This window comes from Hyla sarda, chromosome 4 (assembly GCF_029499605.1).
Source record: "Hyla sarda isolate aHylSar1 chromosome 4, aHylSar1.hap1, whole genome shotgun sequence".
Lineage (NCBI taxonomy): Eukaryota > Metazoa > Chordata > Amphibia > Anura > Hylidae > Hyla > Hyla sarda.
This window is the reverse complement of record NC_079192.1, coordinates 406,933,932-406,956,651: the sequence shown is the minus strand read 5'-3', so window position 1 is coordinate 406,956,651 and position 22,720 is coordinate 406,933,932. Positions and strand designations below refer to the sequence as shown.

The window sequence follows — 22,720 nt, the reverse complement described above, 5'->3', positions numbered from 1 at the left end:
TGAGTGCAGCTCTGGAGTATAATACAGGACATAACTCAGGATCAGTACAGGATAAGTAATGTAATATATGTACACAGTGACCTCACCAGCAGAATAGTGAGTACAGCTCTGGAGTATAATACAGGATATAACTCAGGATCAGTATAGGATAAGTAATGTAATGTATGTACACAGTGACCTCACCAGCAGAATAGTGAGTGCAGCTCTGGAGTATAATACAGGATATAACTCAGGATCAGTACAGGATAAGTAATGTAATGTATGTACACAGTGACCTCACCAGCAGAATAGTGAGTACAGCTCTGGAGTATAATACAGGATATAACTCAGGATCAGTACAGGATAAGTAATGTAATATATGTACACAGTGACCTCACCAGCAGAATAGTGAGTACAGCTCTGGGGTATAATACAGGATATAACTCAGGATCAGTACAGGATAAGTAATGTATGTACACAGTTACTTCATCATCCATTATGTTGTCTTCTACACAGAGATGAGCGGCAGCCCTTCACTGACCGGAGTCTTTACACTGCGGATAGCGAGGACGAAGACGATAGGGACAGGTCGAAAAAGACTAAAGATGTCAAAATGGAGAAGCCATGCTCCAGCTCAGAGGCAGATGATAAAGCTGAAAATCAGAAACCACTAAACAGTATGTGCTATTCCTGCCAATATCTACATACATTCTTATTACCCTCCCCTGCAGAACCTACTGTGGTTTATTGCTACAGAAAAGTAAAAAAAAAAATTCTTTGCTTTTTTTTTTTGTAGTGTTTTTTGAAAGTGTCAAGTCAGAGCTCAGGTACGGAGCCTCAGAATATTCTGATATTTCTGATTCTGAAGGATCCGAAGCCAATTGCACTAACCAGGTATGTAAAGATGACAGCTGCTCATGCTTATAATATATATATATATTTTTTGTAATGAGGGAAGTGCTGTGCGTGGCATTGTTATGGAGGGGGAGTAGTAGATTGCATTATTATTATAGGGGAAATACTATGCATGGCATTGTTACAAAGTTGGAGAAGGTAGGGGCTTGTCCTTGAGTAGGTCGGCATCTAGTCCTTGAAAAGGTGGAAGCTTGTCCTTGAGGAGGTGGGGTCTTGTCCTCGATTAGGTGGGGGCTTGTCCTCGATTAGGTGGAAGCTTGTCCTCGAGTAGATGGAAGCTTGTCCTCGATTAGGTGGGGGCTTGTCCTCGAGTACGTGGAGGCTTGTCCTCGAGTAGGTGGTTTCTTGTCCTCGATTAGGTGGGGGCTTGTCCTGGAGTAGGTGGAAGCTTGTCCTCGAGTAGATGGAAGCTTGTCCTCGATTAGGTGGGGGCTTGTCCTCGAGTAGGTGGGGGCTTGTCCTCGAGTAGGTGGGTTCTTGTCCTCGAGTAGGTGGGGGCTTGTCCTCGGGTAGGTGGGGGCTTGTCCTTGAGTAGGTGGAAGCTTGTCCTCGAGTAGATGGAAGCTTGTCCTCGATTAGGTGGGGGCTTGTCCTCGAGTAGGTGGGGGCTTGTCCTCGAGTAGGTGGGTTCTTGTCCTCGATTAGGTAGGGGCTTGTCCTCGAGTAGGTGGAAGCTTGTCCTCAATTAGGAGGGGGCTTGTCCTCGAGTAGGTGGGGGCTTGTCTTCGAGTAGGTAGGGTCTTGTCCTCGATTAGGTGGGGGCTTGTCCTCGAGAAGTTGGGGGCCAGTATTCGAGTAGGTGGGGGCTTGTTCTCAGGTAGGTGGGGGCTTGTCCTCGAGTAGGTGTGGGCTTGTCCTCGAGTAGGTGGGGTCTTGTCCTCATAAGGTGGGGGCTTGTCCTCTAGTAGGTGGGGTCTTGTCTTTAATAAGGTGGGGTCTTGTCTTTAATAAGGTGGGGGCTTGTCTTTGAGTAGGTGGGGGCTTGTCCTCGATAAGGTGGGGGCTTGTCTTTGAGTAGGTCGGGGCTTGTCCTTGATAAGGTGGGGGCTTGTTTTGAGTAGGTGGGGGCTTGTCCTCATAAAGTGGGGGCTTGTCCTCGAGTAGGTGGGGGCTTGTCCTCATAAGGTGGGGGCTTGTCTTTGAGTAGGTGGGGGCTTGTCCTCATAAGGTGGGGCTTGTCCTCATAAGGTGGGGCTTGTCCTCATAAGGTGGGGGCTTGTCCTCGAGTAGGTGGGGGCTTGTCCTCAATAAGGTGGGGCTTGTCTTTGAGTAGGTGGGGGCTTGTCCTCGAGTAGGTGGGGGCTTGTCCTCATAAGGTGGGGCTTGTCTTTGAGTAGGTGGGGGCTTGTCCTTATAAGGTGGGGCTTGTCCTCATAAGGTGGGGGCTTGTCCTCGAGTAGGTGGGGGCTTGTCCTCAATAAGGTGGGGCTTGCCTTTGAGTAGGTGGGGGCTTGTCCTCATAAGGTGGGGGCTTGTCCTCATAAGGTGGGGGCTTGTCCTCGAGTAGGTGGGGGCTTGTCCTCATAAGGTGGGGGCTTGTCTTTGAGTAGGTGGGGGCTTGTCCTCGAGTAGGTGGGGGCTTGTCCTCATAAGGTGGGGCTTGTCCTCGAGTAGGTGGGGGCTTGTCCTCGAGTAGGTGGGGGCTTGTCCTCATAAGGTGGGGCTTGTCCTCGAGTAGGTGGGGGCTTGTCCTCATAAGGTGGGGTTTATCTTTAAGTAGGTGGGGGCTTGTCCTCATAAGGTGGGGCTTGTCCTTGAGTAGGTGGGGGCTTATACTCATAAGGTGGGGCTTGTCTTTGAGTAGGTGGGGGCTTGTCCTCATAAGGTGGGGCTTGTCCTCGAGTAAGTTTGGGGCTTGATCATCAGCACTCTTATTGTTTACAGGAGTAAAACATGGAAACTAGAATGTTACTGATTTATAGTCTTGACAAGGAATAACACATCTTTGTTGAACAGATGCTGAAATCGGATTCTGCTGTATGTTTTACAGCTGAATCCTTTTCCTATTGATTTACATTATACTGTAAAAAAAAAAAAGAGGAAAAAAATGCCTTTCATTGTATTGGTATTCAATTTTTGTTGTTGTTGTTTTTTTGCTATATACAGTAGCGTAGTCATCTACCCTTTTGTATACAGGAAAATGAAATGTAATGAAAGAACTGCTTAACGCGTATTTATGTTTGAGAGCCCCCTTGGGTCTAGCTGTACATGGGATATATACACTGCCCAAAAAAATAAAGGGAACACTGAGATAAGACATCCTAGATCTGAATGAATGAACTAATCGTATTAAATACTTTCATCTTTATATAGTGGAATGTGCTGACAACAAAATCACATAAAATGTATCAATGGAAATCAAATGTATTAACCCCTGGAGGTCTGGATATGGAGTCACACTCAAAATCAAAGTGGAAAACCCCACTACAGGCTGATCCAAACTTTATGTAATGTCCTTAAAACAAGTCAAAATGAGGTTCAGTAGTTTTTTGGCCTCCACGTGCCCGTATGACCTCCCTACTATGCCTGGGCATGCTCCTGATGAGGTGGTCTCCTGAGGGATGTCCTCCCAGACCTGGACTAAAGCATCCGCCAACTCCTGGACAGTCTGTGGTGCAACGTGGCGTTGGTGTATGGAGCGAAACATGATGTCCCAGATGTGCTCAATCGGATTCAGGTCTGGGGAACGCGCGGGCCAGTCCATAGCATCAATGCCTTCCTCTTGCAGGAACTGCTGACACACTCCAGCCACATGAGGTCTAGCATTGTCTTGCATTAGGAGGAATCCAGGGCCAACCGCACCAGCATATGGTCTTACAAGGGGTCTGAGGATCTCATCTCGGTACCTAATGGCATTCAGGCTACCTCTGGCAAACACATGGAGGGCTGTGCGGCCCCCAAAGAAATGCCTCCCCACACCATTACTGACCCACTGCCAAACCGATCATCCTGGAGGATGCTGCAGAAAGTTATCCACGGCGTCTCCAGACTCTGTCACATCTGTCACTTGTGCTCAGTGTGAACCTTCTTTCATCTGTGAAGAGCACAGAGAGCCAGTGTCGAATTTGACAATTTTGGTGTTCTCTGGCAAATGCCAAACGTCCTGCACGGTGTTGGGCTGTAAGCACCACCTGCAGAACCACTCCTTTATTGGGGGTGTCTTGCTAATTGCCTATAATTTCCACCTGTTGTCTGTTCCATTTGCACACCAGCATGTGAAATTGATTGTCAATCAGTGTTGTTCCTGAGTGGACAGTGTGATTTCACAGAAGTGTCATTGACTTGGAGTTACATTGTGTTGTTTGAGTGTTCCCTTTATTAATTTTTTTTCAGCAGTGTATTTTAACCCCTTATGATAACACAAGGACAGTGAACATGAAACGGAGTAAATGACAGCCTGACAAAACCCTGCCTTTTGGTTTATAATCTACATGTAGAAATATTCTGCTAGAATAGGAACGGGAAAAGAAACACTCTCCGCCAGACCATCCCCCCCCCCCCCTGCATCATCCATGTGAATTTCTCGGGTGATGCATAATTCAATACCGTGTGTGTTTTCACCATCGTCTTATGTGAAGAAAAAGGATCCTTGGCCAATCAATACATCTTTTTTTTTTAAATAATTTAAGGTCATTAGGTTTCATGATCTCAATTTCCTTTCTCTGCCAATGTCCCATGTTAATGCTATTTACGGGAAATGTTCTCGGCTCCTCAGCTGTTCTGGGAATACCTAGGCTCCAGGAGTATAATCTGTTTAGAGATGTTTTCTGCCGTTCTTGCAGCGCCACCTAGTGTTTTGTTGCTTTTCACCTTCATTGTTCTGGGTCGTCTCAATATTTTACCTCTCCGTTGGTTTCTGCAGAAAAGCGTCTCAGAGGATTCGGACAGCTCAGGTGACGAGCAGCCGCGGGAAGACACAGCAGATGTCAAAGAAGAGGACACAGAGACAACCTGTGATGATGAGGATCACTGCTGGTCCGCTAGTGAAAGGCCACGGAAGAGGTAAGGAGCCGCACAGCTTCTGAATTGGTGATTTATGGCGGAGTCTGACTGTACGCCCCCCCCTTCATGGAATGTGGCAGTGAATTCATCCACTATATTCTGCCTTGCAGTGAATTTCCTAGCCCAACCAGCATGGTGGAGGATGCGGTCGAGGGCATGCTTACAATGGCATCTTTGCACTACCCCACGCGGTCTCCGGCAGAGGCAAGGAGCTCAGGCTGCAAAATTGGACTTGGGATTTACCCTCAGTTGCACATCAAATTCTCTCAGGAGAAGGCGGACTCTCGAGAACCGAAATTGCTGAACAATGGTAAGAAATGTTGTGATTGGAGCCGTTTACCTTTTCTTTACTTTCCATTGCCATTAATATTTCTCTCGGCCAAGACTTGTCTTTACAGGACCTGTTTAACAAACATTTAGGCTTCTTTCTCCAGACAATGCCCACCTCTTCACAAACTCCCCATGTGCATTGCCCAATACAGAAATAGTGCCCGCTTTGTGTCCCCATATAGTAGATAGGCGTCCTCTGTGCCCCCATATACAGTACTTGTAGGCCTCCATATACAGTACTTGTTGGCCCTCATATAGTAGTAGGCAGCCCCCTCTGGGCCCCCATATACAGTACTTGTAGGCCTCCATATACAGTACTTGTTGGCCCTCATATAGTAGTAGGCAGCCCCCTCTGGGCCCCCATATATAGTACTTGTAGGCCTCCATATACAGTACTTGTTGGCCCTCATATAGTAGTAGGCAGCCCCCTCTGTACCCCCATATACAGTAGTTGTAGGCCCCCATATAGTAGCAGGCAGCCCCCATATACAGTACTTGTAGGCCTCCATATACAGTACTTGTAGGCCCTCATATAGTAGTAGGCAGCCCCCTCTGGGCCCCCATATACAGTACTTGTAGGCCTCCATATACAGTACTTGTTGGCCCTCATATAGTAGTAGGCAGCCCCCTCTGTACCCCCATATACAGTAGTTGTAGGCCCCCATATAGTAGCAGGCAGCCCCCATATACAGTAGTTGTAGGTCCCCATATAGTAGTAGGTTGCCCCCATTTAATTGTAGGCCCCCATACTGCCCCACTTCTGTGCTCCACGGCTCCTGAGGTCTAGGGAGCACCAAAGCCGATGTGATAATTACTGTCCACAGCCCGGAGCCTTAGAATATAACTAGGGGTACAGTGGTCCCTCAACAGACGATGGTAATTTGTTTCAAACGAACCATCGTTACTTGAATCCATTGTACGTTGACGGATCCGTGCAGTAATAATGTAGAAAGTTATACTCATGTGTCCCGGCCGCTCTTGACCGTCACCACTGCCCTGGATCGTCGCTCTCCATCGCCGTCCTCACGTCCCCAGGGTGTCCCCGCCGCTCTGGACTGTCATCGCTGCCCTGGATCGTTGCTCTCCATCACTGTCATCACGTCGCTGCGCACGCCGCTCCTATTGGATGACGGGACGGTGTTCACGGTGACGTGATGACTACGAAGGAGAGCGACGGCCATGCAGCTGAGCATGAACAGGACGGTCCGGAACATCGAGGACAGGTGAGTGACACTCACCGGAGCACACGGGGCACATTAAAAGGCTATCTGGCGGCAGCTGAAGCAGTCTGCACTGCGGGATAGCCATTTATACGATGGGGCCATCATAGGTCAGATAATCACTGTATTGGCCAAACCAGACACCCATCTAGATACAGCTGTTTCAGGGTTTTAGCCCTTCTCCCATACAAAAACAGTGATTGACACTTCTCCGGGAGTGTACTATTTGGGAGATCCTCTGCATACTGATGTAATTTAGGCCAGTGTTAAATTTGATTTTTTATTTTATTAGGTCACCATGGCAATGAGGACACAGGGATGACCACTCCAGATTGGATTAGTCAGATGGATTCGTCTTGCAGGTCGGATCATCAGGTAAACCAAAAGAAATTCTAAAGTTAGTTGGAGGCGCAAGTCGGCAGAAGCACAAGTTACAGATTATTTTCTTATACTGTATTCGGATTGGTTGGCGGTATATTTTACGCCCATTCCTCCTTTTACTGTAGGACTTCTGCAAGGCTGCAAAATCTCAGAGGCGTGAACACTCTACAGAGTCCAGCGGGCACCCACACAAGATTAAACGCTATTCTGAGAGCGAAGGCTGGGACTCTCCAAGATACCATCACAATGGGAAATACGACCAGGAGGGCAGCCTGAGCCCTGGGGACTTCAGCGAAGGAAGCCTGAGTCCGGACCGGATATATGGAGACTCCTCACCAACTGTGCCCCTGCACCCGACAAAGAGACCTGCCTCAAACCCACCCCCCATTAGTAACCAGGCAACTAAAGGTAACATGATCTCACACGCCTTCCTTAAAGGGGTTCTCTGCTTTAGAAATGACCTGGAATCTATTTGGAAACATGTCAACAAGTGTTCAGTTTTCCTACAGCACCCCCATAGGAGAAATGAAGCATTACACTGTACTCCTTTATATTTATGAATCATCTATGTAGTGCAGGACGAGTCAGGTGCTCCAGAGAGAGAAACTAGTTAACTCCTTAAGAACGCAGGGCGTACATGTATGTCCTGCGCCCGCCCCCGCAATATAAGGCGGGATCATAACGGGTCGGTCCCTGCGGCTAACTGTAGCCCTATGGGGGCTATAACATTGCAAAAAAAAAAGTGTAAAAAAAAAAAAAAGTTAATAAATGTGATTTAACCCCTTCCTTAATAAAAGTTTTAATCACCCCCTTTTCCCATTAAAAAAAAAATGATGTAAATAAATATAAACATATGTGGTATCGCCGCCTGCGTAAATGTCCGAACTATAAAAATATATAATTAATTAAACCGCTCGGTCAATGGCGTATGCGCAAAAAAATTCAAAAGTCCAAAATTGCTTATATTTGGTCACGAATAAAAAGCAATCAAAAAGTCAGATCAAAACAAAAATGGTACCGATAAAAACTTCAGATCACGGCACTAAAATTGAGCCCTCATACCGCCCCATATGTGGAAAAAATAAAAAGTTATAGGGGTCAGAAAATGACATTTTTAAACGTATACATTTTCCTGCATGTAGTTATGATTTTTTCCAGAAGTGCGACAAAATCACCTATATAAGTAGGGGATCATTTTAATCGTATGGACCTACAGAATAAAGAGAAGGGGTCATTTTTACCGAAATATGCACTGCGTAGAAACGGAAGCCCCCAAAATTACAAAATGGTGTTTTTTCTTCAATTGTGTCGTACAATTTTGCCGCCACGCCCCCTCCCATAGACTTCCATTGAGGGGGCGTGGTGAGACGTCACAAGGTGGCGTGGCCGACCCCCCCCCCCCCCCCCCACAGCACGCAACACAGCCAGTGGCGTACCCCTTTAACGGAATTTTTCTGTATTCGGGTGGGGAAATGTATTGCATATATTATACCTAACTGCATTTCCTTTTTGCTTACAGGTAAAAGGCCAAAGAAGGGCATGGCAACCGCCAAGCAGCGCCTGGGCAAAATCCTGAAGCTCAATCGACATGGTCACGCACGCTTCTTTGTTTGACGACCGTTCTCTAACTATTTTACTTTTCATTCACACAACAGTATTGAGGAGAGTGGAGGCCTGGAGCCTTTCGCCTTTCTTCTACCATAGGGTGGACCTACAAGTACCACACCGAACACTGCCTGATGAACAAAGATATAGTTTATGTTGGGTTTTCTTTTATGTTTTTGTTTTGTTTTTTTAATTTTGCTTTCACTGTGCCACACCCACGCAGCAATAACCGGAGGAGAATTGCCGATCCAGGATTCTTGTGTGGTAGTTGGACCTTTCTACCTTTGACATTGGAATAGAATTTCTATGCTCTTCTGAATTTTTTCTTTGTGCAGCTGGGGGTGGGGGGGGGAAAGGGAGCAGAGGGCACGCGGGTGCTTGGTGTTCTTCAATAATTTATTGAAACTGATTTTAAATTTTTTTTTTTTTTTGGTTGATTTTTTGCTTCCAGAAAATCATTTTATTTCATTTTTAATTATTATTTATTTCAGAAAATTTCTGAGGATCGTGTTAATTGTTTTTTTTATTTTTTTTTTAGATTTTAAATAATGTGAATTTTTTTTTTTTTTTCTGTTTTTATGTATTTGTTTTTTTTTTTTTCCTTTTTTTTCGTGTGGTGAAAGGGAGGGCCACCAATTTGGGGAGAGATTTGTTTTCTTGTACTTGATATTCAGGATGTAGTCTTAAACAGGGATTTGATGCATTTTTATTTTTCCCTTTGTAAATTGAACATGAAATGCTATTTTATTTGCAGTTTTTGATTTATTTTATTTTTTTATTTTTCGGTCAATTTTATTATTATTATTATTATTATTATAAATTTTTTCTCTAATTGTTTGTACAGTTGTAAGCTATTGGCAGCGTCATGGCCAAGATAAAAAAAAAAAAAGTCAACACTGTATTTTATTGATAGGTGGGAGATGATCTTTTTTCTGGAGATTCCTCTATGATCTTCCTGGGAGATATAAGGGCTAAGCTAATTTTGCTGTTAGTTTTTTTTTTTTTTTTTTGTTTTTTGTTTTATTTTTACATTCTAGCATATTTTGTCCTAGCTTTTACTAGTATTCATTTGGTGTACAGTTTGGTGCTAGAAAAGAAAGATTTGTTGGTTTTATGTTTTTATAGAATTTAATTTTTTAACTAATTTACAGGCTTAATTATTCTATTTAATTTTTATTTTTATTTTTTTCGGGCACCCTGTATAATATCGCAGTCTTTTGGTGTAAGTTAATGCTTTAAGCTAACTGGTAAACTCAAAGCTGCTTTATTTGGAGACTTGGTGGTTCGGGATTTCTTATTTTTTGTTTGTTTTTGTTTTATTTTGTATTTTCTTTTGAATATAAAAGCTTTATCGATCTTAGACATTGCATCAAACAAGCAGCCTTTTAATAAAACTGCGTGGATCTCAGGGTAAATGAATTTGGAAGTTGGCAGAAAGGTGCTAGGTACCTGAGTTCAGGTTATTGTCAGCCTCATCACCAATCTTCCATACACCCCACCCCTACTTGGCATTAAATGTTCCACCATTGGCTCATGGGAAAAGAGAAAGAAAAAAAAAAAAAGGACTTTCATACATTGAGCCTGTTTCATTTGTTGTATATGTTTTTGTTTCTCTATTACGTGTTTTTATGTTTCTGTATATGTATGCATCAAGTTGGTCCCTTTTTCTGTGCCAGTCTCCGCAAATGCCAGTTTTGATTCACTTGTATATAAAGCCTATTCTAGATTTTGTATTTCTTGTAATATAAAATTAAATATTTAACATTTTTCCTCATTTTTATTTTTATTTTACATCTGTATTACGTATTCTTTTCACCGTGTTTTGACTATGGATAGTAATTTTGTGATTCCAGAAAAGATTTAAAAAAAAAAAAATCAATGCTGCCATTCACTTAGTTATCGATACCAGCAAGTTATATAAAGCCATCAAGAGCTTTCTTGGCTCACATTTACCATTTTCCCATCAGAGCCCTGGGTTCAACATTGATATTTTATATTTTTTTCCCTTTTTTATATATATATGTTAATTTTATTTATTAAATTTTTTTTTTCTCAATTTGTGATATACATTTGGTCACAATGGCCGTTTCTGAACAGTAGCTTTCTTTATTTAACATAGTAAACTATCCAAAAATGTTAAAAAAAAATTCTCTCATCTTTGGCCATATTCACACACTGTCAAAAAAAATCCCTTTTTTTTTTTTTGTCGTTGCAGTTGAAAAAACAGAAAGATAAAAATTTTTGTTGCTATATATCGTTTATGAATATGGACTAAAACCTGCTAAATTGATATTTTTTGCTAGCGATTTAATTGCAAAAAAAATTTGATCTTTTTTTTTTTTTTTTATTTGGCAATTTTGGTTCTCCTTTATATGAACATTATTTATCTGTACAGTATTAGCTTTCTTGATTCCGCTCCCCAAGTAGTATTTAAAAAAAAAAATAAATAAATAACCCAAAAACCAAAGAAATCTATTCTCAGTGAAATAAGAGTCAAAGGGCGTGGGCAAACAGGACTAGCTTGCTTTACATACTTTTACATATTTTTTATTTCCCCCATTTATTTATTTATAAAAAACTAAAATAAAACTTATTAAAAAATTGACTGCAGGTTGAAGATTTACAGTGTTATTGAAAGCTGATAAAAATAGCATAAAATACGACCATTTACAGTTTTGGTTTTTACTTATTCAGCAATTCAGTAAGGTCTTAGATGAGTACAATGACTGTTTAAAAAAAGGATTTTAAAAAAAATCACAATTTTTCATTTTTTTTTATTTTTTTCATTTGATTTGGGTGGGAAACTGGTAAACCCCAAGATTTTCCTTGTGCCCCTGTTTGCAGGGGTTATTTGCACTGAATGCATCTGATCATACAGTAAATAAGAATGGTGGACAATATGGATCTTGTTTGTTTTTTTTGTTTGTTTTTTTTGTTGTTTGTTTTTTATGATGATGGGATTCTGAATTTTATACAGAATATACCAAATGCGAATCTGCCTACAAACCTTTATAGCGGTGACCGAGATGAACATTTTTATCCGAGAACGTGATTTCTCCTCTAGATTCTCTCCTTTGCCCTTCATATGACTTTCTATTGAGCTTCAAGGCTACGACAAAGCACCTCAGTTACTTACCTATGCAGCGTAAAAGTGTCTACAAATGCCTACGTATACATTGCTATTTATGAGCCACAAATCAGCATTACTGTGTCTTGCGTTTTCTGTATTTGTAAAGAGGAGAGGAATTTTCTTGTATTGTGAAAATAAAATAAAATGTAAAAAAACTAAACAAAAACAAAGGGAATCGATTAACCAATAAACTTACGTACTTTGATAAGTAGATGGGTTGGGTTTCACGACCAGCTGACTGTGTTTTGCTATTTACAATGCTTTGTGAATTGTAGGTGAACAGGATATCCAAAATACCTGCCCCAGTCCCGCAATCTTTTTTTTTTCTTTTAAAGTTTTAATATAGATGTTTGATTCGCCCATATCTGAGAGGACATTTTCTCCTTTTGATTTTTAAATTTAAAAATTTAGAAAATCTATTTCTTTTAGGCATAGCTTGAGTTTAAAATTTAAATTTCCCAGAATTAAACCTATATGATTATATAGCAAAAATAAAAATTTAACTAGAAAATAGTTGATCCAAGCAATTCTTTAACGAAACTGAATATACATGTAAGAAATATTTCCTAAATAATTTGTTTTTTGATCAACTTTTTTTTTTTCCCCCTAGTTTAATTCTAAATAGTTTTGGTTATATTCTTCGTAGATGTTTCATTCACTCATTGAACCTATAAGAAATATTTAGTAAGATTTTGGAATGGTGTTTTTTTAGAGATTGGATTCACCCACATAATTTTTTTCGTTTACATTAAATTTATAAAAAAAAATTATATACCTTCTAGATATTTTATTACTGCTTAAATTTTGTTTGAGGCTAAGTGTCCACTTGTTTTAATTTTTTTTTATTTTTTGGGGGAAAATTGCCACTGCAGTTTTTGAGCCAAAGTCAGAATTGGATCCATAAGGGAGGAGAAGTGTAAGTCCTTCCTTTATATGTCCTATTCCTTTTTGAATACATTTCTGGCTTTCGCTCAAAAACTGAAAAAAAAAAAAAAAAAGTGGAAACTTAGCCTAAAAAGGAATTTTAAAAATCTGAATATACCTGGAAGAAATATTTCCTATAAAATTCAGAACAATTTTGGAGAAGTATTCTTTCTATAAAATAAAATCTTAAAATACCTGTAAGAAATATTTTTTTCAATTTGAAAATCTTTAGGAAACATTTCTAATTTCATCAAATTTATTATTATTATTATTTTTACCATATATTCTGTAGAAGTTTTCATCCATATCAGATGTTTTCTTCCTTCATTTTTTAAATAAATGGATTAAATTATTTAATTTGGCTTGTAAGAACTTTCTGAACGACGATGTTTGGAGCAGATATTTTAAAAACATTTTTAACTTTTTTATATATATATATATATATATATATATATTTTTTTCATTTTATTCATATTCCGCAAAGTACATGGCTCAAAATATCTAAGATAATTAATTTTTTTGCAGTATTAAAGGGGTACTCTGGTGAAAACCTTTTTTCTTTTAAATCAACTGGTGCCAGAAAGTTAAACATATTTGTAAAATACTTCTATTAAAAAATCTTAATCCTTCCAGTACTTATTAGCTGCTGAATGCTACAGAGGAAATTCCTTTCTTTTTGGAACACTGATGACATCACGAGCACAGTGCTCTCTGCTGACATCTCTGTCCGTTTTAGCAATGGCCATGGTGGCTTAGTGGTTAGCACTGCTGCCTTGCATATGCTGGGGCCTTGGGTTCAAATCCCACTAAGGACAACAATAAATAAAGAGTTATTATAACTATTATTATAATGACGTCAGCAAAGAGCACTGTGCTCGTGATGTCATCAGAGAGAATTCCAAAAAGAAAATAATTTCCTCTGTAGTATTCCGCAGCTAATAAGTACAGGAAGGATTAAGATTTTTTGATAGAAGTAATTTACAAATCTGTTTAACTTTCTGGCACCAGTTGATTTAAAAGAAAAAAGGTTTTCACCGGAGTACCCCTTTAAGTAATCCACGGCCGATATTTCTGTAATATATTTTTCTCCATTCACTTCCTCCCTCCTTTTTGGACCACACCTCAGTATTTCTCCACCGTACGTTTAGCCTGATGATCTTTGTGCTGTAGACATAGAGAAAGGGTCTTTATGAATCTAGCTTTAAAGACAAGTATTTAAAGTTGTGTGTTTTATACCTATCCTGTTCACCTGCAGGCAGGAATTAGTGTATATATTAGAGAATTTATAGAGATCTCCTTTTGTATGTTTTTTTTACAGTGGCTTAAGAAGCACACAAAGTCATAGATGTGTTTTTTGTTTTAATTTATATATATATAATTTCCCCCCCCCCCCCTCACATTATATCCGTGTTTATTATGCATTTTCTGTATTCTATAAATTTTAATGAATTATTGTATTTTTTATTTAATGTAGGTAATAGTTGTTATATTTTCTTCCGTTCACCAGATTTGTGTGCTCTTTATCTTTGAATGTGTAAATATCAGATTTGTAAATAAGGGCTTGTTTGAGGAAAAAAAAAATTCTGAATCATCCCCGCTGTGTGTCATTATTTTCTGTATACAGGGTGCTCCGGATATTAGTATAGTATGGCGGCTTAAGGTGGCCATTAGAGATGAGCAAACTTACAGTAAATTCGATTCGTCACGAACTTCACGGCTCGGCAGTTGATGACTTTTCCTGCATAAATTAGTTCAGCTTTCAGGTGCTCCCGTGAGCTGGAAAAGGTGGATACAGTCCTAGGAGACTCTTTCCTAGGATTGTATCCACCTTTTCCAGCCCACCGGAGCACCTGAAGGCTGAACTAATTTATGCAGGATAAGTCATCAACTGCCGAGCCGAGAAGTTTGTGACGAATCGAATTTACTGTAAGTTTGCTCATCTCTACAATAGCTGTTTTAAGAACAGTGTTTCCCTTTTAATGTGAATGCACAGTTTGATTAAAGGGGTACTACTGTGGACAACTTTATTTTTATTTTATTTTTTTATCAATTGGTGCCAGAAAGTTAAACAGATTAGTAAATTACTTCTATAAAAAAAATCTTAATCCTTCCAGTACTTTTCAGGGGCTGTATACTACAGAGGAAATGTTTATCTTTTTGCATTTCTCTGATGTCATGACCACAGTGCTCTCTGCTGACCTCTACTGTCCACTATAGGAACTTTTCAGAGCAGCATATGTTTGCTATGGGAATTTTCTCCCGCACTGGACAGTTCCTAAAATGGACAGCAGAGGTCAGCAGAGAGCACTGTGGTCATGACATCAGAGAAATCTAAAAAGTAAAGCATTTCCTCTGTAGTATACAGCCCCTAAAAAGTACTGGAAGGATTAAGATTTTTTAATAGAAGTAATTTACAAATCTGTTTAACTTTCTGGTACCAGTTGATTGAAAAAAGTACCCCTTTAAGCGTGAGGAGCGAGATGTGCCATCTATTAAATTTACCTCCTGTCTCTATACACGATTGGGCTTGGTTGGTCGGACCTAATCTAGAAGAGTCAATGAGTCTTACGGTGGTTATACGCCTCCAATAGCGGTCATACAACAGCTATCCCTTGTATCTTCCCCATACACGTGGATGCTAAGTTCAGTGGAACGTGCACGTATTCCCAATTTGGAGATTGAAATAAACCACTGCCAACCCCTCTAGTGGCACATTTATGTTTGTAGTGTTGGGTCCGGCCTTCATCATCTCCAGTTCTTCTTTATCCTGACTTCATCAGTTTGGGAAGAGTTGGGTAAACCTCCATACACATAAAATAGTCTGCCAGGTCAGCTGACTTAAGGGTGCCCACACCCGAAGGATCAACCATAAAACATCACCCAGGTGGCCATAAAGGGGTCCTCCGGTGGAAAACAATACAGTGTTCCCTCAACATACGATGGTAATTTGTTCCAAACGACCCATCGTTTGTCGAATCCATCGTATGTTGAGGGATCCGTGCAATGTAAAGTATAGGAAGTTATACTCACCTGTCCCCGCCGCTCTGGACCAGGTCCTCACCGCTCCCGATGCTGTCTCAGGGGCCCCCGATGCTGTCCCGCTGCTCTGGTGTCTTCTTCGCGATCCTCCGGTTTCTTCCGCATCTTCTGCAGGGTCCGGGCCTCGCTTTCTGGTGACGTTATTATGCTGCTGCATCGGCGCGGCGTGCGTAGTGACGTAATAACGACGGCAGAAATCGAGGCCCGGACCCCGGAGAAGATGCGCAAGACACCGGAGGATCGCGAAGTGGACCCGGAGCAGCGGGAATAGGTAAGCGAACCTGCCAGGGATGATTAAACTGCTATCCGACAGCAGCTTAAGCATTTTGCGCTGTCAGATAGCAGTTAATGCGATGGCCCCGACATATAAAAGCATCGTATGTCGATGCTGACATCGACATGCGATGGCCTCTGAGAGGCCATCATATGTCGGGGCCATTGCATGTCGGGGGGTTACTGTATTTTTCAAATCAACTGGTGCCAGAAAGTTACACAGATTTGTAAATTACTTTTATTAAAAAAATCTTAATCCTTCCAGTACTTATCAGCTGTTGTATGCTCCACAGGAAGTTGTGTAGTTCTTTCCAGTCTGACCACAGTTCTCTCTGCTGACACCTCTGTCCATGTCAGGAACTGTCCGAAGCAGGAGAGGTTCGCTATGGGGATTTGCCCCTACTCTGGACAGTTCCTGACACGGACAGAGGTGTCAGCAGAGAGCACTGTGGTGAGACTGAAAAGAACTTCACAACTTCCTCTGTAGCATGCAGCAGCTGATAAGTACTGGAAGGATTAAGATTTTTTAATAGAAGTAATTTACAAATCAGTTTAACTTTCTAGCACCAGTTGATTTGATATAAATTGTTTTCCACCGGAGTACCCCTTTAAAGGAGTACTCCGGCCCTAAGACATCTTATTCCCTATCCAAAGGATAAGATGTCTGATCGCGGGGGTCCCGCCACTGGGGACCCCCGCAGTCTTATGCAACACCCACCTGTCTCAGCTGCATGAAGCGATGATCGGCCCCGTGGTCGTGAGGTTTCAGACGCGGAGCGAAGTATCGTGATGCCATGGCCCTGCCCCCTTGTGATGTCACGCCCCGCCCCCTCAATGCAAGTCTATAGGAGTAGGCATGACGGCACAATGGAGCGGAGGTGTGATGTCACAATACTCCGGCCCTGTGGTTGTGAATCTTCAGACATGGAGCTATCGTTGCTCCGTGCAGCTGAGACAGGTGGGTGCTGCATGAGAGATTGTGGGGGTCCCCAGCGGTGGGATCCCCGCGATCAGACATCTTATCCCCTATCCCTTGGATAGGGGATAAGATGTCTTAGGGCCGGAGTACCCCTTCAAGGCCACCTGGGTGCAGTTTTATTTTTGATCGTTTTTGTGTGGGCACCGGAGTACCCCTTTAAGTTACTTGTGACATAAGATGCAAATAAAGATTGGATTCTCATACAGTGTTCCCGGCCTTATGAATTGTTGGCTAATGTAGAGATTTTTTTTTTCCTGCATGGGGCATAAAATCCATAATATAGAACCTTCAATTAAAGGGGTACTCCAATGGAAAACTTTTTTCTTTTTAAATCAACTGGTGCCAGAAAGTTAAACAGATTTGTAAATGACTTCTATTAAAATTAAAATCTTAATCCTTCCAGTACTTTTTAGGGGCTGTATACTACAGAGGAAATGCTTATCTTTTTTGATTTCTCTGATGTCTTGACCACAGTTCTCTCTGCTGACCTCTGCTGTCCATTTTAGGAACTGTCCTAAGCAGCATATGTTTGCTATGATGATTTTCTCCTGCTCTGGACAGTTCCTAAAATGGACAGCAGAGGTCAGCAGGGAGCACTGTGATCATGACATCCTGGAAGACTCTCTCCTAGGACTGTATCCACCTTTTCCAGCCCACCGGAGCACCTGAAAGCTGAACTCATTTATACCGGCTAAAGTCAGCAACCGCCGAGCCGCGAGGTTCGTGCAGAATGGAAGCACTGTAACTTCGCTCATCTCTAGTCACCAACATATAGGGGCCTCTCATACTTTCCTCCAGATGAGTGGTGGCAAGGCATAGCTACTAGTCTCCTTTCTTCGCTGAATAGGAAGAACCTACCTCCAGTGCCATAACTACAAGTTGAGTTGCCCACTATGGTGTGTATGGCCAAGTTTTATAATCCAACATGTCCGACAGTTCTTTCCACCGGCATCAGCTCTCGAGAAAGAGTCGGAAGCCTCCCATACACATTAGATGATACATTTGGCAGAGTTTGTCCAACACACATCCAGTTTAGTGTATTCTACTCACTGTATTACTATAGGTTGCCTAACAACTAATGTCTTCATGTCTATGTGACTTCCATTTCAGTCCTTGTATTTCAGTTAGGACCTAAGGCTGGTTATACAGAACCAGGCAGTCAGCGGCCTTTACAAATGAAGCTGGTTTTAACTCTGTTTTATTATATACAAGGTAGTATGTTGAGGACAGGCACGGATCTGCCATGTTGGCACATGGTCTCCATGACTAGTATGTCTTTCTTTCTTGAGGGATAACTTCCAACAGTACTTGCATCTTCAAAGTCAGGAGATCTGGAATAGTTTAGAAAAACAAATGAGACATTTTAGTACTAGTATCACATACAGTGGTCCTCATTTACTATTGCAAACCCGACATGTTTTGTCGGGTTGTGCGCCAGAAATTCTGTCTGCGCCAGAATTGAAAAAACTCCATTTTACTAAGAAAACCCAAAAAGGGGCATGGCCATTGGGCAAAGGAGGTATGGTCACAGAAAAGGGGCGTGTTCCCGACTTTTTCACAAAAAACAACATATTTTCTAAGGTTTCCACAGAAAATGTAGTGGATTTGAGTGTAGAAAAACCCTACAGATCAGAACATGTGTAAAAAAAAAAAAAAAAAAGGAAAATTTAGGGAAAGTGGAAAATATAGGGAAACTTTAGTAAATACAGTGGGAAAAAAATTGTAGGGAATTTGAACCCACTAAAAAAAACCTGCACAACACTCTCAGTACATCAGGGCCAGTGCGTTGGTTTTAGGAACACTGGGGGAAATTCATCAAAACCTGTGCAGAGGATAAATTGTCTAGTTGCTCATAGCAACCAATCAGATTTCTTCTTTCATTTTTAAAGAGTCCTGTAAAAAATGAAAGAAGCGATCTGATTGGTTGCTATGGGCAACTGGTCGACTTCTCCTCTGCACAGGTTTTGATCAGTCTCCCCCACTTTGTCAATGGAGAAGCTTTCAATGTTATAAAACAATACATAGGAGGAGATTTATCAAAACCGGTCCAGAGGAAAAGTTGCTGAGTTACCCATAGCAACCAATCAGATCGCTTCTTTCATTTTGCTTAAAATGAAAGAAGCGAAATGATTGATTGTTATGGGCAACTCAGCAACTTTTCATCTGGACAGGATTTCATAAATCTCCCCCATAGTTTGTTTTAGAACTTAGAGGCTTGGACATCTCGATCAACTTCCATACTTCAGAATCGCATTAACAATTCTGCTTGTTGTCATTATGTCTGCCACATATGCCCAATTATACTATTTACCTGATTCCAAGCTATGAAATAGGCCCAGTAAATAATTGCCATAGATCGTTGCTCGTATCGGGCAGGGGTCAGCAGTGTAATACAGCCCCTACTTGCAGGGATGTCATATAGGTAGAGCAAAAGGGGGGAAATGTACTGGATCCTGTACTACCCCCCGATAAGACTCTTCACCGCAACTTCAAATGGACGGCAAAAATAGAGAAGAACCATGTTCTACTTACTGAAGGTTTCCCTCAAGCGGCGGGGCATTTGCTGGTTGTGGATGGTTAAATAATAGACTGGCAAACCACTTAATGTGATGAGACATCCAATGCCGGTGTTCACTGGGTCAGAGTATAGCGACATTCCCACAATGAAGAGGCACATAGTGCTAAAAATTATGGGTATGACCAGTGGAACCTTAAGAAAGAGACACAGTCAACTAATACATCCTTGCTCCTCAAAGGAGAAAACAATGGAGTTGTTAAATGCAACTAACCTTAAATGGTCGAGGTAGATCAGGATGTTTTCGGCGATGAATAATGAGACCAAAGGTGACTAATCCCATAAAAAGCCATCGAGAAAAGCTGTAAAAGTTCATGAGTCCATAAAGGTCCCCAATACTAATCATCAGGAAAACCAGCGGCATCTGAAAAGATAATGTAAAATCCCATAAGAGGGGTTCCTATCTTCAGGGATAAACTGCCTACAGGACTGCCCAACGTAAACCTTAAAAAGCAGTGGTGAGTAGAAACATTATCAATACCAGGTAATGTCACATGACCTCAAAGAGAAGCCCTTCTAGCTATCACATTAGTGGAGAGCTAAGGTTCCACACCCCTGCTCTATAGCTACACCCATCAGGAACCAATGTCTGGGTGTGACTGCTATATCTGTGACCCTCAGGAGCAAATATCTTAGTGACTACTGTCTCTGCAAATCTATAGCCCCCTCCCCTGAGGAACTAAGGCGAGAGAGTGTTGGCTTCCTTTATAGCTACTATCGGAAGGAAACTTGGAACTCAAGATTTCTTGGCTGCAATACTACGTGTTTCCTTACACCAATTATTATATACAATCGACTCACACAATGGGGGAGATTCATCAAAACCCGTCCAGAGGAAAAGTTGCTGAGTTTCCCATAGCAACCAATCAGATCGCTTCTTTAATTTTTGAAAAGGCCTCTGAAAAAAAGGAAAGAAGCGATTTGATTGGTTGCTATGAGCAACTCAACAACTTTTCCTCTGAACTGGTTTTGATAAATCTCCCCAGCGTGTTTCGGCATTTACCTTTATCAACTGCCATATCACAGTTAATCCAGGTTCACAATATATAGCAAGAAGCTCATCCCCTTTCAGTCACCATTGCTATGGATAAGAGGGTGGCTATAGCTATGCCCCTGAGGAACTTAGGCTGTAATATGACTGCTACCCTTGTCCCATCTATAGCTACACCCCCAAGGTACCAAGGCCCTGGTACAGCCCACGGTGGGGGAAATTGTATTGGAACTAAAGCATGATGGGATGTAACTAAACAAGTTATGAAAAATATATACCATTAATAGCAAGGCAGGAAGAGGTGTGTGTCTTCTGATGTGAATCATAGAGAACAAATTAGGCCAATGTCCTTCTCTAGAGGCTGCAAAAAGCATCCTAAGTAAGATAAAAAGTATTCAGTAAGCTTTATGCCTTTAGTACACAATACCTGAGGAGATCCATGTGGCCTTGACTTCCTTCTATACCTTCTGATGTGCACTTATGAGGCCTATGTCCAATTTGCTGCAATGAAAATTCCTGCCCAATTACTAAAAGTCTATAAAGGAAAGCTCCAGGCATTCCAGACCCCAAAAGTTGAAATTTGGTTGCATTTGACAAATTTGAATCCTAGTAGAAAACCACAAAAAAAAGGTGCAATAGTTAGACCCTAGTTCACGTACCTAGAGGAAGCAAAAATTCCACCATTCAGGGCCCCAAAACATGACATGGCCACCAGTATGGAGATCACAGGAGAGATTTGTGGCAGAGTATGGTCGGCGAAGGTCTGACAGGAGAAAAAGGAAAGTGTTAACTACTGGCGCAGGGTGATACATGGCCCCATACACATTTCATTAAAGTTGGCCAAACCCAATAATTTCAATAATCGGCTGACCATCTAATGTGTAGGGGAACTCCTGACTGTCGAAGGTTGGAGAGAGAACAGTTAGGCATGTTGGACTTGTTCTATCCATTTGTTTTCGGGAAGGAGCTGTTGACCTACTGTATGTAAATGTAGCTAAAATGTATGTCCAACAATAGACATTACTCACCATGGCCACAGCCTCAGAGGACAGAACTTCACTCGGTGTTAGGATGGTGTAATAGGAGACATTGGTGAGAAGGTAGCAGACTGTGACGATGATAAGTGAGAGGATCACAGTTATAGGGATGTTCCTGGAAACAAAACGAGAAATCTATATTTTATATAAAAAAAAAATATATATATATATATATATGTATATATACTGCTCAAAAAAATAAAGAGAACACATCCTAGATCTGAATGAATGACCGAATCGTATGAAATACTTTCCTCTTTACATAGTTGAATGTGCTGACAACAAATTCACACAAAAATTATCAATGGAAATCAAATTTATCAACCCATGGAGGTCTGGATATGGAGTCACACTCAAAATCAAAGTGGAAAACCCCACTACAGGCTGATCCAACTTTATGTAATGTCTTTAAAACAAGTCAAAATGAGGCTCAGTAGTGTGTGTGGCCTCCACGTGCCCGTATGACCTCCCTACAACGCCTGGGCATGATCCTGATGAGGTGGCGGATGGTCTCCTGAGTGATCTCCTCCCAGACCTGGACTAAAGCATCCGCCAACGTGATGTTGGTGGATGGAGCGAGACATGATGTTGCAGATGTGCTCAATTGGATTAAGGTCTGGGGAACGGGCGGCCCAGTCCATAGCATCAATGCCTTCCTCTTGCAGGAACTGCTGACACACTCCAGCCACATGAGGTCTAGCATTGTCTTGCATTAGGAGGAAACCAGGGCCAACCGCACCAGCATATGGTCTCACAAGGGGTCTGAGGATCTCATCTCAGTACCTAATGGCAGTCAGGCTACCTCTGCCAAGCACATGGAGGGCTGTGCGGCCCCCCAAAGAAATGCCACCCCACACCATTACTGACCCACCGCCAAACTGGTCATGCTGGTGGATGTTGCAGGCAGCAGAACGTTCTCCACGGCGTCTCCAGACTCTGTCATGTCTGTCACAGGTGCTCAGTGTGAACCTGCTTTCATCTGTGAAGAGCACAGGGTGCCAGTGTGGAATTTACCAATCTTGGTGTTCTCTGGCAAATGCCAAACGTCCTGCACGGTGTTGGGCTGTAAGCACAACCCCCACCTGTGGACGTGGGGCCCTCATACCACCCTCTTGGAGTCTGTTTCTGACCGATTGAGTGGACACATGCACATTTGTGGCCTGCTGGAGGTCATTTTGCAGGGCTTTGGCAGTGCTCTTCCTTGCACAAAGGCGGAGGTAGCGGTACTGCTGCTGGGTTGTTGCCCTCCTACGGCCTCCTCCACGTCTCCTGATGTACTGGCCTGTCTCCTGGTAGCGCCTCCATGCTCTGGACACTGCGCTGACAGACACAGAAAACCT

General features: G+C 41.9%; 2 protein-coding genes across 7 annotated transcripts in view; one reads left to right on the top strand and one right to left on the bottom strand.

The window, feature by feature from the left end:
• KDM7A (lysine demethylase 7A) overlaps nucleotides 1–12,892 on the top strand; it is a 94,196-nt gene extending 81,304 nt beyond the window's left edge. The window contains exons 14-20 of the mRNA XM_056517547.1: nucleotides 496–656; nucleotides 776–873; nucleotides 4,757–4,896; nucleotides 5,007–5,206; nucleotides 6,739–6,821; nucleotides 6,953–7,235; nucleotides 8,347–12,892. Coding sequence (XP_056373522.1) covers nucleotides 496–656; nucleotides 776–873; nucleotides 4,757–4,896; nucleotides 5,007–5,206; nucleotides 6,739–6,821; nucleotides 6,953–7,235; nucleotides 8,347–8,441 — 1,060 coding nt within the window. The 3' untranslated portion in view covers nucleotides 8,442–12,892. The remainder of the gene's footprint in view (nucleotides 1–495; nucleotides 657–775; nucleotides 874–4,756; nucleotides 4,897–5,006; nucleotides 5,207–6,738; nucleotides 6,822–6,952; nucleotides 7,236–8,346) is intronic.
• Nucleotides 12,893–17,403: 4,511 nt separating this feature from the next.
• LOC130267569 (cystine/glutamate transporter-like) overlaps nucleotides 17,404–22,720 on the bottom strand; it is a 37,991-nt gene continuing 32,674 nt past the window's right edge. For 5 of the 6 annotated variants that reach the window (XM_056517553.1, XM_056517555.1, XM_056517554.1 and 2 more), the window contains 6 exons: nucleotides 21,372–21,495; nucleotides 21,003–21,106; nucleotides 20,622–20,718; nucleotides 19,567–19,716; nucleotides 19,310–19,487; nucleotides 17,404–18,108 (listed from right to left, as the gene is read on the bottom strand). In XM_056517553.1, coding sequence (XP_056373528.1) covers nucleotides 18,044–18,108; nucleotides 19,310–19,487; nucleotides 19,567–19,716; nucleotides 20,622–20,718; nucleotides 21,003–21,106; nucleotides 21,372–21,495 — 718 coding nt within the window. In that variant the 3' untranslated portion in view covers nucleotides 17,404–18,043. The remainder of the gene's footprint in view (nucleotides 18,109–19,309; nucleotides 19,488–19,566; nucleotides 19,717–20,621; nucleotides 20,719–21,002; nucleotides 21,107–21,371; nucleotides 21,496–22,720) is intronic. The other variant, XM_056517557.1, reaches the window with a different exon arrangement.